We start from the raw sequence: 17,132 nt of genomic DNA, 5'->3' as shown, positions 1-17,132 counted from the left end.
ACTGCTGCTAAGGGGTGGGGGGGCTCTGGGCTTCAGCAAACTGGCAGTCTCCAGCAAAAAGAAACAGGAGCAATGCTGCAGGCAATTTACAGCACACACTCATTTTGCAGCACAGTTAATAATGTGGAATGCATGTTCATTGCTAAAGAACATTATTTTTATCAAGTGGTTATGAGTAAAGTTCCACTTTAAGGCCTAGAAATAGATTTTTGCATTGGATGATGCCTCAACCCTAGCATCAGCCTTGGCCAGCTGTGGTGAAAGGAATAGGAAATATTTTTTTAGTAAAGGAGTTGGCCTTCCATATTTTGATTGTGGAATTTTATGTACAGATTAGTATGAGTCCCCTCTAATGGTTTTCTGCATTTGACATTGTTCATATGCTTTGTCAGATACAGTTCTGGACTTTAAGTGCCTGCATGCTAAAATATGTGCACATGTAAAGCTGACCATACACTTTGCAATCTGACTATACAATCCTTGTTAACTCTCCTTAGATTTACCAAAACATTGTAATATATGAGGACCTTCCAAAACTATCCATTTACCACTTCCCTTCAGCCCGCCCACAATGTACTGCGGCAGGGCGGCAGCTACAGGCAAAGCAATGTACCCATACGTCACTCTGACTGTACTAACACAGGGGGGCGCCACGCGCCCCCCTCACGACTACTGTGTCCAGCGGACACAGCGGAGTGAAGATCCCGGTGAACAGGACCAGGTGGTCATGTGATCGCTAGGCGTTCACATGAGCACAATGTAAACAAAGATGTTATGAATCAATCACATTCATAACAGCTCTACTCCTCTTCCTAGTGAGCTGTGATTGGCCTACAGCTGTCACATGATACATGGGGTCAATAACCGCACCTGTACCATGTGACCAACTCCAGCCACTCACAGATCACTATCTTGATGACAGTTCATGAGTGAGTTTGGTTCATGACAGCAAGCTTTGCATTGCAGGAGAAATGATTTTTATCTCTCCTGCAAAGCAAAGTATAAAAAAAAAAAAAATCCCTGATCACCCCCCATCTCCTTCGCCCCCACAGTAGTACAATCTTACTATGGTAACATCGTACTATTCTGATAAAAGTACAAAAAAAGAATAATAATAATAGAAAAAAATGTTAAAAAAAAATACCATATTGAGAGCTACTTGCCAACCGCTTACCCGCATTTTGCTGGCGAGCAGCAGCTCTTGGCAAAGGGGCGTAATCTTGCGTCACTTCCTATTTTGGGGTGTGAACGCACCTGCGCCCCCCCCCCCCCCCCCCGACACCTGTCGGTCCAGGGAGAGAAGAGAGAACATGGCACCGAGTTAAAAGCACTACATTTTACACACACGTTAGATTAGCACATTTAACCCTTTGATCACCCCTATTAACCCTTTGATCGCCCCGTCACCCAGCCAGTGCCATTAGTACAGTGTCAGTATATAGAATTTTTCACTGATCACTGTATTACTGCCATTAGCGACATCAGATAGCATCAGGGTCAGTAAGCGCCCCTCCCAGCCAGGGTCAGCTAGCATTGCCCACACACTATCGCACTCACGCTATAGGTTGCTGATCACCGCCATTACTAGTATAGTGTTTGTACGGATCAAGATATTGACCACGAAGAGAACTATACTAGTGCCTCCTTTGTATAGTGTCCCTAGAAACACAGTGTTAGCAGGATTGGACCTGTTTGTGGCCAGTACTAGCGTTTAGCCCCTCCACTGTTTTTCATGGAAGATTTGTATCAACTGATTGGACCAAAGCAATTTATACACACACAACCATACATCCTCGCCCACCCAAATTCAGCTCTTGCCACACAATTCGCATAGAAACCTATCACGGTTTCTGAATTTAAAACTTTTTTGGGCCTAACCCTCAACATGGGCATTATAAAAAAGAATGAATTGTGGTCATATTGGTCCACAGAGCCAATTCATCATATGCCCGTGTTCTCTGCTGTTACATATATACCCAACATGGACCAGCAATGTACTGGTATGTCGCTGGACTTTGAGTGGTTATACCGGGTTGATGCATGCAGATACAGGCATCATTCTGGTACTGTTTTTTTTCAGTTGGTGGTTGGCTTTCATATAAAAGCAATCCTAGTGGCCAATTAGCTGCTCATTTGTTTTTCCGAGCAGCGGGAAGGGACATTTCCCCCTCCCCCCTCCTCCTGCTGCCTTCCACAGTTTTCTTGGGCTCTCCTGTCCCACAGGGGAATCCAAGAATGCAGCCAGCAGTTCCTCTGGCTGACCATAGAGCTGATCAGGGACCAGAATGGCTCCAATAATCTCTATAATCAAAGAAATCAGAAGCTACGAGTATTTAATCACTTCAGTTTCCCAGGATATAAACAGTACCATTAGTAAATTTGGAAAGCATCTGATCACACCGAATTTGGTGAGATTAGATAATGTAAGGGCAGAGGAGATATCTAGAGTCTGAGAGACCCCAGATTTCTCAAAAAAGAATATATGGCAATGCCCATTGAAGTTATAGGGGATATTTGCATTCCCTGTGATAGCATTAAAAGTGATTATAAAAAAGAAAAAAGTAAAAGGAACAGTGTAAAAATAATTTAAAAAAAATCAAAATTAAAGTAAATATAAATTGGTGACCTGTAAAGGCTTTTGAAGCATTGCCTATCGATAATAAAAATGCATGTACTTTGTTGCCCTTGCACAGTATCGATTTACTCAGCATAACATCATTATTTTATATGTTATCAAACAATTGGGCAATATATTGTGTTTTTGTGCATTAAAATTCTAAAAAGTGTATTTTTCCCAAAAGATCTGCATTTGAAAAATCGCTGCGCAAATACTGTGACGTAAAAAATTTCAGCACACACGTTTTATTCTCTAGGGTGTCTGCTTTAAAAAAATATATAATGTTTGGGGGTTCAAAGTAATTTTCTAGCAAAAAAAAACAACAGTTTTTTCATGTGAACAAAAAGTGTCAGAAAAGGCTTGGTCTTCAAGAGTGGGTCATGTGTGGAATAAGCTTCTAACATTGGCGCTGAAATGCCAAGTTAGTAGAAGCAACCTCTCCAAATGACCCCTTTTTGGAAAGTAGACACTCCAAGGTATTTGCTAAGAGGCATGGTGAGTGTTTTGGAGATTTAATTTGTTGCCACGTTTTTGGAAAACGAAGAAAGAAAACAAAACATTTATTTTTTCTTATCATTTTTGTCACAAGGTTTTGAAAAAGAAAAAAAGAAATCTGTATAATACTCATCATGCCTCTTATCAAATTCCTTGGGGTGTCTACTTTCCAAAAAGGGGTCATTTGGGGAGGGTGTTTGTACTATCCTGGAATTTTAGAGCCTCCGAAACTGTGATGGGTAGTGGGAAAGGGAGGAAATATGCCCTTTGAAAGCCTGGAGGTGGCCATTGGATTTTGGGGGCTTGTATGTAGCTAGGCTGCCAAAAAGTCTCTCACATGTGGTATCCCCATACTCGGAAGAAGTAGGAGAATGTGTTTTGGGGTGTTATTCCACATAGACCCATGGCATGCATGAGCAATATATCATTAAAGTGACAACTTTGTGTAAAAAAAAATTGTCATATTCAAAAAATTTGTGCCAAAAAATAAAATGTTCCATGGGCTCAACATTCCTCTCAGCAAAATCCTTGGGGTATCTACTTTCCAAAAAGGGGTCATTTGGGGGTGGTGGTTTGTACTGCCCTGGCATTTTAGCACCTCAGGAAACGTGATAGGCAGTCAGAAAGTAAAAGCTACGTAAATTCCAATATATATACCATAGTTTGTAGATGTAACTTTCATACAAACCAATAAATTTACATGTATTGAGATTTTTCTTACCAAAGATATGTAGCAGAATACATTTTAGCCTAAATTTAAGACTAACTTGGAGTTTATTGGATATTTGTTATAACCAAAAGTGAAAAAACATTTTTTTTAAACTTTTTGATCTTTTTTTGTTTATAGCGCAAAAAAAAACAAAAACGCAGAGGTGATCAAATACCACCATAAGGAAGCTCTATTTGTGTGAAAAAAGGACATAAATTTCATTTGGGTAGAGCATTTTAGTACAGGCACTTGCCAGAAGTCAGATTGTAACATGCGTGCCAATCTTAAAGAACTAACACCAACATTTCTGAATCCTTGTAAAATCCCTGAGGGAACAAAGTGCGTGCAGCACTTGCTCCCATTGTGATCCATGGCTGCATTATGCTACTAATGTGCATCTTTTTTTCTGTTTGTGTTGTAGCTCCACCAGAGACTAAAGCCCAATATGTTTTCCCATCCTGGAAGTTACAGATTAGCACTAGCTCCCACCCCCTCTTTATTGTAATCCCACATAGTTCTAGTGACAGCTACCTGCAGCAATGTGTACTGTGAAAGGGCTACTGCTGCCTGCTGATCAGAAGTGAGAGACTAAAGTTTCCACTGCCAGCTTGTGTTGTGAATGTCAATGTACTGATTGCAAGCACCGTCATTCACAAAAACACAAGCCACAACATGTCTACAGCTAGTATTCAGGCAACTGAGCCCAGATCTGACTGTCTGCTATTGTGAGGAGAGGTAGTAGGTGCCAGTTTTTGCTGTGAATGGCAGCTAGATACAAGCTCCATCATTCAGAAAAAAAAAACACAAGCCCACAACTAAAGCTGGCAGCTATTACTCTCAGACAACAGAACTCTGACCTGTCTGCCAGCTATTGCAGGGAGAGGGACTAGAGTAGTAGCTACCAGCTTGTGTTATGATTGACAGGGAGCTCATCAGCAGCCGCTGTCATACACACCATAGTCTGGTAGCTACTACTTTAGTCCTTCTTGCCACAACAGCAGACGGACAGGTCAGGGCTGTTAGACTTTCCTCCCATACTAAGCAGAGAGCACATGGTGCAGATTAGATTAGAGCTGCAGATGAAATACCCCTCTCCTCTCTGTACTTGTCATACTTAATTAAAAATGTGTCACCTTGCTGGCAGTGAGGTCAGACAGCGATGTGAAGGAGGGTAGCAAGCTGTCCGACCATGCTGCATTCATGCACTAGATTCCCTGGGGGATTACACTTTAAAAGATATGGGTATGACCAGGGGTGGACTGACAACTCATGGGGCCCCCGTGCAATAGGGGATCAGGGGGCCCCTGTGTCCTTGCCCACACTTAAAGCACACCCAAAAAAGCCTATAAAAAGGTACCAGGGGCATTTCATGGGGCGCCCTACTGACCCTGGGCCCTCGGGCAGTGCCTGAGTTTTCGAATGGTCAGTCCGCCCCTGGGTATTACCTCCCACTGAGAGCACAATCTCTCCCTCGGAAATATCTTCTATCTACTTTTCTTCCCAGAAAGCCAGTGCATTCTTTGCTCTGGTATTACCCAGTTCTAGGACTAAAATGAAAGTCCAAGGATACCATAATCATGTAAATTTGGATTCCTGTGCAGAATGTTTAATGTTGAAGCTGTGTCTTGCACTTCCTAAGCTCCCTGCTGCCCTTCAGACTGTGACTGGAGAGTGTAAAAATTCATCACATTTACCAGACTTGGTCCTCCTCCTGCCTCAGGTCCTGTGACCAGTAAAGGTAAACATCCATTACAGTCTCACAGCTTAATTGAAACTCTTGCAGACATCATAATAAACTTTGCAAAAAAAAAAGAAAAGAGGAATGAAATATTGTAAATGTGTGTGTAAACAAGCCCTTAAAATAGTATTAAAACCAAAAGCAAGTATTTATTAAATTGCAACTTACCAATTCTTAGATGTGATGGCTGCATTAGTTTTATTTTTTTAAGCTTTTATTTTCACCTGGGGATCCTGCCAGTAAGTCTGTTTTTCAACAGAACAAGCTGCCCTGCAGATGTAGCAGTCAGAGGGATGAGACAAACCATTTACCACAGGCAGGAATGCTTACAATGATCAGTTTTTATTTTATATAAAACTTATATCCAAGAAGGAACAAGATTGTTACTATAACTGCTTATAAAGTGTTAGCTAGGGTATGGCTTCAATTTGTTAGCGTATCTAAATCAGCTAGTACACCACTCATCTCCCCCCAACCTAAGAATGCTGCTGTCCAAAGGTGTCTCTGTTGCGCCTTCATCCAGAGTGTAGGCATGCTAATACAGCAGATATGTTACTGGCCAGATCCCCATGTGAAACAGAGGGAAAAACAGCACACAAAAGAAAACTAATGCAGCCACCGCAACCAATGATTGGTAAGCTGCAATAAATTTAATTTTTGGTTTTGGGTTTAATACTGCTTAAATTATAAAATGGTAGTGACATGCAGAATCTATTTCTGCATAATTTTAAAGTTAAAAGACTCTATCCCTTTAACAAATCAATGTGTCGGCTGACTTATCTCAACCTTTGCTTAACCTGCATTATTATAGCCATCTGGTGGAATAATTCATGTACACTAAGTACACTACATTATTATTACTCGAAAAGCAGTTACAAAGTTATGCCAATTAAATAAAAAATGTATTAAGATTTTGATTGGACCTTTAATAACACTGTAAGCTTTGAAAAGTTCTGGTAAGGGTAACGCAAAATGGGGCTCCTATGTCACAGCCTACTGCCATAGCCGCAGGCGTAAAACTATAGATCACCGAAAACAGTGTGATGGCAGGGGCAGGTCTTACATGTCAGCAGTTCAGAGGGTGATGAAAAGAAATGTGACACTGAACTGCAGAGGACAGATCATTTCCCATCCTTCCCTAATGTGAGGATGCATTCCTCTTGGTCTTTTGAACAGAAGAAAAAATTCCTCAGATGAAGTGGCTATGAGTCTGTTTGGCTGAAGGGCTGTTTAGGCTTCATTTTGTAGGCATATTATTAGAAAACTAGATATTTTCACTTTTTATGTTTCACTGGAGCATAAGCTTCACATTCATACCATTGTTCATGTGTTCAATGCTCAGCTTTCAAAGGAAATGATTCAAATAAGAAGGGGTTTTCTAGAATAAGTAGCAAAAATGAATACAGAACAGCAGGTTCCATCTAAAATATATCCAGTATGACTTACTGAAGACAGTCATACACAATGCCAGCAGTAGATGACATTGTGGCTGCAAAGATAATCATTCACTTACAGATTCCTCCAGACCAATGGTTTCGGCAACAACAGCTGCCAAGTTGAAGAGTGGTTTCTCTGCTGTAAAATCGCCAGCTTCATGTTTGGCTGTTTAATGAAAACACAACCATATTGAAAATTAGCAAGAATGTTTGTTCTGTTAGAATAATACTGTATATTAAGCAAAGTTAAGAAATGATATTGGCTGTGTCTGCAGATATTTCCTAGATTGTAAGCTCAAATGAGCAGGGCCCTCTGTTTCCTCTTGTACCAAATTGTATTGTAACTGTAATGTCTACATTCTCTGTGTAAACTGTTGGAGCTATATCAATCCTGTACAGTAATAATAATATTTCAGTTATGTTTGATAATATACAGAGTGCAATGTAAATTTAAACTAAACTTAAATTTCAAAAACTGATCCCACAAGGCCATAAGGATGTGTAAAGTGGCATAAATCTTAACATCCAACTAAACATAGAACCTGTACTCCACTTTTTTGACCCTTTGAAATACTGCAAATGTTTGTACCTTTATTGTTATTTTATATTTTGGCCGTCAATCATCCCAAAGATCCTCCTCTGCATAAGGCAAAACTATTTTGTAATGTTGCTGTGTGTTGACATCTTGCCCACGAAATCAGCGGCACCCCATAGACTTTATGGGGAAGTTATCAAAACTGGGGCAGTCAAAATCTGGAGCAGATATGCATGGCAAAAAATTGGTTTCTATCTTCAACTTGTTCACAGTTAAGCTTTGAAAAAGGAAGCAGCTTAGGGCTAAATTGTCATGCTCAACTGCTTCAGGTTCTGGCTGTCTTGAGTTTTTAAGGTGTGTTTCCACCTTTGCAGTCAAATTTGAGAAAACCCCACTATATCTTTGTTATGTGTTCTCATTCTCACAGTATACTGTCTTTAAAAATATTTCTTGCGTTTAGATACTTCTCAAGAAGAGATGTCATGACTGACTGCAAGGTTTTTAGACCAATGTTAAAGTGAGCCTGTCCCAGCCTGTCCTGCTTATTAACATAAAACTGCAAGAAGCACAGCCTCTACACCGTCATCCCTTTGCAGGGACAGACAGTGTTCAAATCTAGTTACAATTGATAATGAAGAGCCAAACAAAGCTGCCCAGCTGGATTTCTTCCTTGCCAGAAGCTCCAGAATAGCCCATCTAAAAAAGGTAAGCTGCCATTTTTTTTTTAACCACTTCCTGTCCGGCCCATGTATATAAACAGGCAGACGGGAGCAGTGCAAGAGCGGGTTGCCATTCATAACCGGCGCCCGCATTTTCAGCCTGTGTGTGCTCCCTGGGAGCGCACGGCACCCTGAATCGGTTCCCCGCTGTGTCCTCCGGATCGATGTATGGGACCTCTGTGTGAGGTCCCGATCATGTGATCACTGATTGGCAAATCAGTGATCACATGAATAGTAGTAAGCAAGATGTCACTTCTGACTTCATTGCTTACTATGTGTGAAATCTGTGAATGATCACAGAGGTCACATGATACAAGGCTTTTCACAACAGCCTTGTACCATGTGACAAGCTGTGACCAATCACAGCTCTCACAGTAGTTCTCAATGGCTGCAAGAATTCAGTCAGAGAGAAGGAGAAATTATTGCTTTTACAGCCTTTATGGGTGTAAAAGCAATCAGTGTAAAAAAAAAAAAAAATCACCCCCCCACTATGGTGACACTGTACTGCTAGGGTGACAATATGTTAAAAAAACAAAAAACAAATAATAATATAAAAAAATAAAATAAAAATGTAAAAAAATGTTTTTAAAATTATAATTTTTGGTTATAAACTAATTTGGGTTATTTTTTTTTCTAAAAAGATAGCTGAATACATTTTGGCCAAGATTTATGAAGAAAGATTATTTATTTGCAAAATGTTTTTCAAAATTTTTATATAGCAAAAAATAAAAAAATAAAAATCCTAGTGGTGAATAAATACCACCAAAATAAAGTTTTATCTCTCTCAAAAAAAATGCTAAAAGATTCATATGGGTACAGTGTTGCATGACCACGCAATTGTCATTCAAAGTGTGACAGCGCTGAGAGCTGAAAATTGGTCTGGACAGGAAGGGGGTGAAAATGTCCAGACTTTAAGTGGTTAAGTGTTACCAAACTCAGGACCCTGCATTCACTATATATGGTCTCCCACAGTACACAGAAAATGGAAATGCAAATATTTTAGTAAATATAAATACCTTTTCTCATCAGCAGTTAGAGCAAAGCTTGTAGGAGGAGTTTTCATTCTCCTCTCACTGTCCTAGGAGACTGCACTGCCCTATCAGAACTGTCTGGACAGTGCTGATTGGCCCTGTGCTGATCACATGCACTCTCCCCAGAAAAAAAAAAAAACCCTCTCTAGCAATACACACCAAACTGAGAATGTGCAGCTTTCCCCCCAAAGATCTGTTCTATCAGATGAGTTGGGGACAGCGGAAGAAGGGAAGGAGCAGGGATGACAGGATTAAACATCCTTTTTACACTATGCAAAGGATTAAACCTTTAAGTTCCACAGTGAATATAACAAGCATGCTTTACAGTATATACAGATTGATTTTACAGTTGTGGGTTTAGTAACACTTTAAGTATGCTATGTGAATAGGCACATACAACAAATATAAAGAGGGTGTTATCCAAATTTGGCTGCACAAGTGTAAACACACCTTAAATGCTAAGTTCACCCTTGGAGCATGTTACATGTAATACCCATATTTAGGGTGTAACATGTAACATGGGTTCCTCTCCCTACACCTGCTTTCACATTTCAAAGTCGGTGTGACTGTGTGGGACTGCCACACAGCACTGCCATCCATTCACAGAGATCTGTGAATGAGAAAACCACAAGTCCTGTCTGCTACTGTAGCAATCAGCTTGCAGTTCTCACCCACTAATCATGGGTGCAATGTTTTGCAGGTTCCTCGGGGAAAAATACAATTTTCCTACAAAAAGATGTGCATTTATTATTTTTTCCCCAAAGGTGATCTTGGCCCTTAAGTTTCCCTACGCTTTCTAAAAATGTAAAACTTTGTGGCTAAAGATACACTTCAGCTCTTGGAAAGGCCAAGATAACCAATGAAAGATTTTAAAGACCCTCTATCTGTAAATGACACAGTGAGATGTGAAATGCTGTTGCATACTTACACTTACAGGGAACTGGAGACAACTTTAATGCACAGGTATCAGCAACCAAGACAGTCTCTCCTTTCCTGTTATTTACTTGTGTGGAGGCAAATATCCTTGCTGCAGAACCTACAAAAAAAGAACACAACACAGAAAGATGTTGGTATCCTTATGCAGTATTACATTAACTGATAACATTTAAGACTAGAAAAAATTGGCATTCAACATAAGGCATCTGTGATCTCTGCACAGCTATGGTAGCTTTATTACGTTCATAAATGCCACTCCAGTTTTCAGCTACTGTATAAGTGAGCATTGTTAGCCAATAGTTGTTTCTTTGGATACTACGGATATCAAAACAGATCAGGTGTATTCAGAACAGACAAAAAAGAAAAAGTGATGTTACTAAAGCAGAGAACTTGAGCCAAAAAGCAAAAGATACAGCGGAAAAACAGACATAATTACATAACTGAACTAAAGGCCGATTTTTTAAATATTTATCTAGAGTTCTGCTTCTATTTGGTTTTCCAACCAAAACATTTTTATAATTTTGTATAGAACATTTATGTTTTAGACATCTGACAGACTAATTGTAATCTGTGTGCCTATATTATTGCATGATAGCTCAGGAAAATAAGGGAAAATCTCCAAAAAAGGACAAAAATATCCCGGCAGAGGTTCCAACCCACAAAACAAACTAGTTATCAATATAGACCATGACTTTTGGTGCTGATGGTTCTGGAGCCCAATAAGGAAAGCATTCTAATTTAGGGATTATTTTGAGCTGTTAACTTGTGTAATCACTGGACCTCCAGACAGCTGTCCTCTGTACTCAGTGTACTCAGTTCATCAGCTCCCAATACAGAGTAGGTGGCAATAAGACCAATTCCATTCCACCCCCCATAGCCTGCAGGACGGCTCTCCACAAAGCATGCTGCCCAAAGTGAAGCAGCATGTCACTAACAAACATTTAACAATTCCCTATATAATGCCTGCTGGCTCTGTATTATTTTGATATGGGTATTATAAAATCAGCAAATGTAAACAGCTTAGGTTTGCATTGCAAATTTAAGTTGTGTCTGAAGCTCACAAAGGCAAAATCTCAGGTGCTTCACTACAAATTCTTGCCATAATTTAAAACCATACTTATATACTTTGCGCAAAAGATAAGAAAAAACGTCATTACAGCAAGCATACATGTCCGCTATAGTCCATTTATACATTATATTGCCAAAAGTATTGGGCCAGCCCTCCAAATCATTGGATTCAGGTGTTCCAATCACCTCCATGGCCACATGCGTATAAAATCAAGCACCTAGGCATGCAGACTGCTTCTACAAACATTTGTGAAAGAATGGGTCGCTCTCAGGAGCTCAGTGAATTCAAGCGTGGTACCATGATAGGTTGCCACCTGTGCAATAAATCCATCTGTGAAACGTCCTTGTTACTAAATATTCCACGGTCAACTGTTAGTGGTATTATAACAAAGTGGAAGCAACTAAAAACAACAGCAACACAGCCACTAAGTGGTAGGCCACGTAAAATGACAGAGCGGGGTCAGCACATGCTGAAACACACAGTGCGCCAACTGTCTGCAGAGTCAATAGCTAAAGACCTCCAAACTTTGTGTGGCCTTCAGATTAGCACAACAGTGCATAGAGAGCTTTATGGAATGGACTTCCATGGCTGAATAGCTGCATCCAAGCCTTACATCACCAAGTGCAATGCAAAGCGTCAGATGCAGTGGTGTAAAGCACGCCGCCACTGGACTCTAGAGCATTGCAGACGTGTTCTCTGGAGTGACAAATCACGCTTTTCTGTCTGGCAATCCAATGAACGTGTCTGGATTTGGCGGTTGACAGGATTACAGTACTTGCCTGACTACATTGCGCCAAGTGTAAAGTTTGAGGAGGGAAGATTATGGTGTGGGGCTGTTTTTCAGGGGTTGGTCTTGGCCCCTTAGCTCCAGTGATGGGAACTCTTAAGGCGTCAGCATTTCAGCATTTGGACAATTTCATGCTCCCAACTTTGTGGGAACAGTTTGGGAACCAGTGCACAAAGCAAGCTCCATGAAGACATGGATGAGCGAGTTTGGGGTGGAGGAACTTGACTGGCCTGCACAGAGTCCTGACCTCAACCTGATAGAATACCTTTGGGATGAAATAGAGCAGAGAATGCGAGAACCAGGCCTTCTCATCCCACATCAGTGCCTGACCTCACAAATGTGCTTCTGGAAGAATGGTCAAACATTCCCATAGACACACTCCTAAACCTTGTGGACAGCCTTCCCAGAAGAGTTGAAGTTGTTATAGGTGCAAAGGGCGGGCCAACTCAATATTGAACCCTACGGACTAAAACTGGGATGCCATTAAAGTTCATGTGCTGGTAAAGGCAGATATGCCCAGGGCTGTGGAGTCGGTAGATAAATGTTCCGACTCCTCAGGTTTTTGTACTTCCGACTCCGACTCCCCGACTCCTCTGTATTAATATGCAAATATATTTTATACATTCCTTGAAGGAAAGAAAGGCAACATACATGTCATTATACAGGACTACTTGCTGGGAAGCCAACAGTCTACTGTATTGAACAGTTTAAGCAAAAGACAAACACAATGAAAACAACAAAGTTTTATTAATTTTTTTTGATTAATTAATCAAGTGGCTGGATAGTAGCAGCAGGCATAAACATCAGGAACGGGAACTTTACCAGTCCAAAAATACAAACCACATTATTTGGTTGTTTTAGAACAAAAACAAAGCTTATCTATATGAACCAAAAACAAAATCTGTAAAACCTAGAAATGGTTTATATTAATCTTTAAATGTAGTTATAGGCTTAGCAAATGCAAATCAATTCAATGTAGAGTTCTAAGGAAGAGAATTGCCTCTGCCAGATCCTTTCATAGAGGCTCTTAAGTCAGACTTTATTATTTTTAGGGCTGAAAATAATCTTTGGACACTGACTTGGGTGGGTGGCATTGCAGTTACTATTCTGGCCACATCACTAACGATCTCTGGATAAACAAGGATGGCTTCTTCAACAGTAAGTTTTGATGAGCGATCATACTTTTCAACTTCTTCTAGTGCTTTATAAAACTCCTGTTGGAATTTTTTTATTTGGACATTTACTGGTTCTGTAACGCTTAGTGGGAGGATCCAGGAAGGGGCATTTATTATAAAACATGATTTCCCTAGTAGAATCCCATAGTCATGTTTAAAGTTTAAGTTAACAATCGGAGTTTAAAAGTTTTTATAGTCTTAGCTAAATGACAGCAGTTTTTCCAATGGTTTACAGCTTCAGTCTTGAACTATTGACTCTCCATTCCCTTCACTTATACAAGGGTCTCTAGTCCTGCAAAAAATATATTTACTTAATCCCTTATCAGTGAGAGGCTAGGTTACCCATTGGCGCTGCGTTCCCTGTAACAGCAGAACAACACTATGGAAAGTAGAAGTATTGCAGCTCCTAATTGTGCGTTGCGTGCCATATAGTGAAGCACATGAAAAGCATGCTTCTTCACGGTCACTTAACGTGTTCGTTTTGCGGGCACTGCATGCATTGGTCTTTATTCGTACAGTAGAGAAGTCATTCATTATAACTTTTTGTGAATTGGGACATTTAAACTTGCTTTTTTTTTTAATTCCAATCTAAATTTAATCGGAGTCGGAGTCGGAGCATTGTTTGCAGACTCCGACTCCAGGTACCCAAAATTTCCTCCGACTCCACAGCCCTGGATATCCCAATACTTTTGGCAATATAGTGTATAAAAAAAAACAAAACAGTGATTTGAGCTGTCTCCATAAAAAATACAACATATGAAACAAGTATACCCAGTGAATATTTTTCTGTTGTCATTGTCTTGGATCTTGCTCCTTATTTGAACTACAGAGTTTCACTTTAACCACTTGAGCCCCAGAGGATTTACCCCCCTTAATGACCAGGCCTTTTTTTGCTGTTTGGCGCTGCACTAATTCAAATGATAATTGCGCGGTGATGCAATGCTGTACCCAAACGAAATTTACGTCCTGTTTTTCACACAAATAGAGCTTTCTTTTGGTGGTATTTGATCACCTGTGCGCTTTTTATTTTTTGCGCTATAAACAAAAAAACCACGAAAATTTTGAAAAAAAACAATATTTTCTACTTTCAGCTATAAAAAATATATCGTAAACTCAAAGTTAGTCATAAATTTAAGCCAAAATGTATTCTGCTACATGTTTTTGGTAAAAAAAATCCCAATAAGTGTATATTGATTGCTTTGTGTGAAAGTTATAGCGTCTACAAACTATGGTATAGATACTGTAATGTATGCCTTTTTTTGCTATACAGCGCTGCACTAATTCAAATGATAATTGCGTGGTCATGCAATGCTGTACCCAAACGAAATTTATGTCCTTTTTTTCACACAAATAGAGCTTTCTTTTGGTGGTATTTGATCACCTGTGCGCTTTTTATTTTTTGCGCTATAAACAAAAAAAACACAAAAATTTTGAAAAAAAACAATATTTTCTACTTTCAGCTATAAAAAATATATCGTAAACTCAAAGTTAGTCATAAATTTAAGCCAAAATGTATTCTGCTACATGTTTTTGGTAAAAAAAATCCCGTGCATTAGCGGGCAAACTGGCGCTATCTAGGAGGGGCGCTAACACTATCGGAAGTCACCAGTGACACTAATACAGTGATCAGTAAAAATCTGTTCACTGTAATCAATGACACTGGTGACAGGGCAGTGAAGGGGTTAACTGGGGGGGGGGGGCGATCAAGGGGTTAAATGGGATTTCTGGTGCACTAGCGGGCAAACTGGCGCTATCTGGGAGGGGCGCTAACACTATCGGAAGTTGCCAGCGACACTGATACAGTGATCAGCAAAAATCTGTTCACTGATCAATGACACTGGTGACAGGGCAGTGAAGGGGTCAACTCAGGGGGGGGGCGATCAAGGGGTTAGACAGGATTATTGGTGTATTAGCGGGCAATCTGGCGCTATCTGGGAGGGGCGCTAACACTATCGGAAGTCGCCAGCGACACTGATACAGTGATCAGTAAAAATTGGTTCACTGATCAGTGACACTGGTGACAGGGCAGTGAAGGGGTTAACTGGGGGGGGGGGGGGGATTAAGGGGTTAAATGGGATTACTGGTGTACTAGCGGGCAATCTGGTGCTATCTGGGAGGGGCGCTAACACTATCGGAAGTCACCAGCGACACTGATACAGTGATCAGTAAAAATTGGTTCACTGATCAGTGACACTGGTGACAGGGCAGTGAAGGGGTTAACTGGGGGGGGGCGATCAAGGGGTTAAACGGGATTACTGGTGTACTGGCGGGCAATCTGGCGCTATCTGGGAGGGGCGCTAACACTATCGGAAGTCGCCAGCGACACTGATACAGTAATCAGTAAAAATCGGTTCACTGATCAGTGACACTGGGGACAGGGCAGTGAATGGGTTAACTGGGGGGGGGAGAGATTAAGGGGTTAAATGGGATTACTGGTGTACTAGCGGGCAATCTGGCGCTATCTGGGAGGGGCGCTAACACTATCGGAAGTCGCCAGCGACACTGATGCAGTGATCAGTAAAAATTGGTTCACTGATCAGTGACACTGGTGACAGGGCAGTGAAGGGGTTAACTGGGGGGGCGATCAAGGGGTTAAATGGGATTACTGGTGTACTGGCGGGCAAACTGGCGCTATCTGGGAGGGGCGCTAACACTATCGGAAGTCGCCAGCGACACTGATACAGTGATCAGTAAAAATTGGTTCACTGATCAGTGACACTGGTGACAGGGCAGTGAAGGGGTTAACTGGGGGGGAGGGGCAAGCAATCAAGGGGTTAAACGGGATTACTGGTGTACTGGCGGGCAGTCTGGCGCTATCTGGGAGGGGCGCTAACACTATCGGAAGTCGCCAGCGACACTGATACAGTGATCAGTAAAAATTGGTTCACTGATCAGTGACACTGGTGACAGGGCAGTGAAGGGGTTAATGGGGGGGGGGGGCGATCAAGGGGTTAAACGGGATTACTGGTGTACTGGCGGGCAAACTGGCGCTATCTGGGAGGGGTGCTAACACTATCGGAAGTCGCCAGTGACACTGATACAGTGATCAGTAAAAATTGGTTCACTGATCAGTGACACTGGTGACAGGGCAGTGAAGGGGTTAACTGGGGGGGGGGCGATCAAGGGGTTAAACGGGATTACTGGTGTACTGGCGGGCAAACTGGCGCTATCTGGGAGGGGCGCTAACTCTATCGGAAGTCGCCAGCGACACTGATCAGTAAAAATCGCTTCACTGATCAGTGACACTGGTGACAGGGCAGTGAAGGGTTAACTGGGGGGGGGGGGGGGGCGATCAGGGGGTTAAATGTGTCCTAGAGTGTTCTAACTGTAGTGTAGTGCTTGTGTACTCACTTTTTGGATGTCTTCTTCTCTGTCTGGAACGGAATGTGTCCAGGCAGAGAAGAATGACATCATATCCTGCCCTGTGTATTTGTCAACACAGGACAGGATAGGACAGGGACCGATCATGTGATTTCAGCCAGAAATCACTGGCTGAAATCTAATGATTGATCCCTCCTGGATCAAATCGGATCACCCACGGGTCGGCGGGAGCGCGTGCGTGCGCCCCCTGCCGGCGAAAGTGTCGGGAGCGCGGAACCCGTTTTTAAACGTGGTTTTGCGCTCCACTGCCGCCCTGCACACGTATATACACAGTGGCAGGGCGGCAAGTGGTTAATATCACTGAATCAATGAATTCCCTTTTTAAAGTCACTAGTTTATATTTTTACCTTTAGAATGATTCAGCTGGTGCCTCAGGTTGTGACACAGGCAGGTGGAGAAGTGGGCAAAGCTTTAGTTTCCAAATTAAGCTACTTTCACACTGATATGCATATGCATTTTTGGAGCATTTTTCCCCAAGTCTGCAGTGTGTTTACACAGGAGATG

General features: G+C 41.5%; 1 protein-coding gene across 5 annotated transcripts in view; it reads right to left on the bottom strand.

The window, feature by feature from the left end:
• The window catches only part of RBBP8 (RB binding protein 8, endonuclease), a 106,186-nt gene that overhangs the window by 21,273 nt on the left and 67,781 nt on the right, over positions 1-17,132 (bottom strand). For 3 of the 5 annotated variants that reach the window (XM_089678399.1, XM_089678409.1, XM_089678401.1), the window contains exons 8-9: positions 10,209-10,316; positions 7,073-7,161 (exon numbers count right to left, since the gene is read on the bottom strand). In XM_089678399.1, the coding sequence (XP_089534525.1) occupies positions 7,073-7,161; positions 10,209-10,316 (197 nt within the window). The remainder of the gene's footprint in view (positions 1-7,072; positions 7,162-10,208; positions 10,317-17,132) is intronic. The other 2 variants (XM_089678418.1, XM_089678428.1) reach the window with 1 other exon arrangement.

The sequence above is a fragment of the Staurois parvus genome, unplaced genomic scaffold, assembly GCF_062004578.1.
Source record: "Staurois parvus isolate SC_StPar_1 unplaced genomic scaffold, SC_StPar_1.0 ptg000015l, whole genome shotgun sequence".
In the NCBI taxonomy this organism is placed as follows: domain Eukaryota; kingdom Metazoa; phylum Chordata; class Amphibia; order Anura; family Ranidae; genus Staurois; species Staurois parvus.
This window is presented reverse-complemented; position numbering and strand designations above follow the sequence as displayed.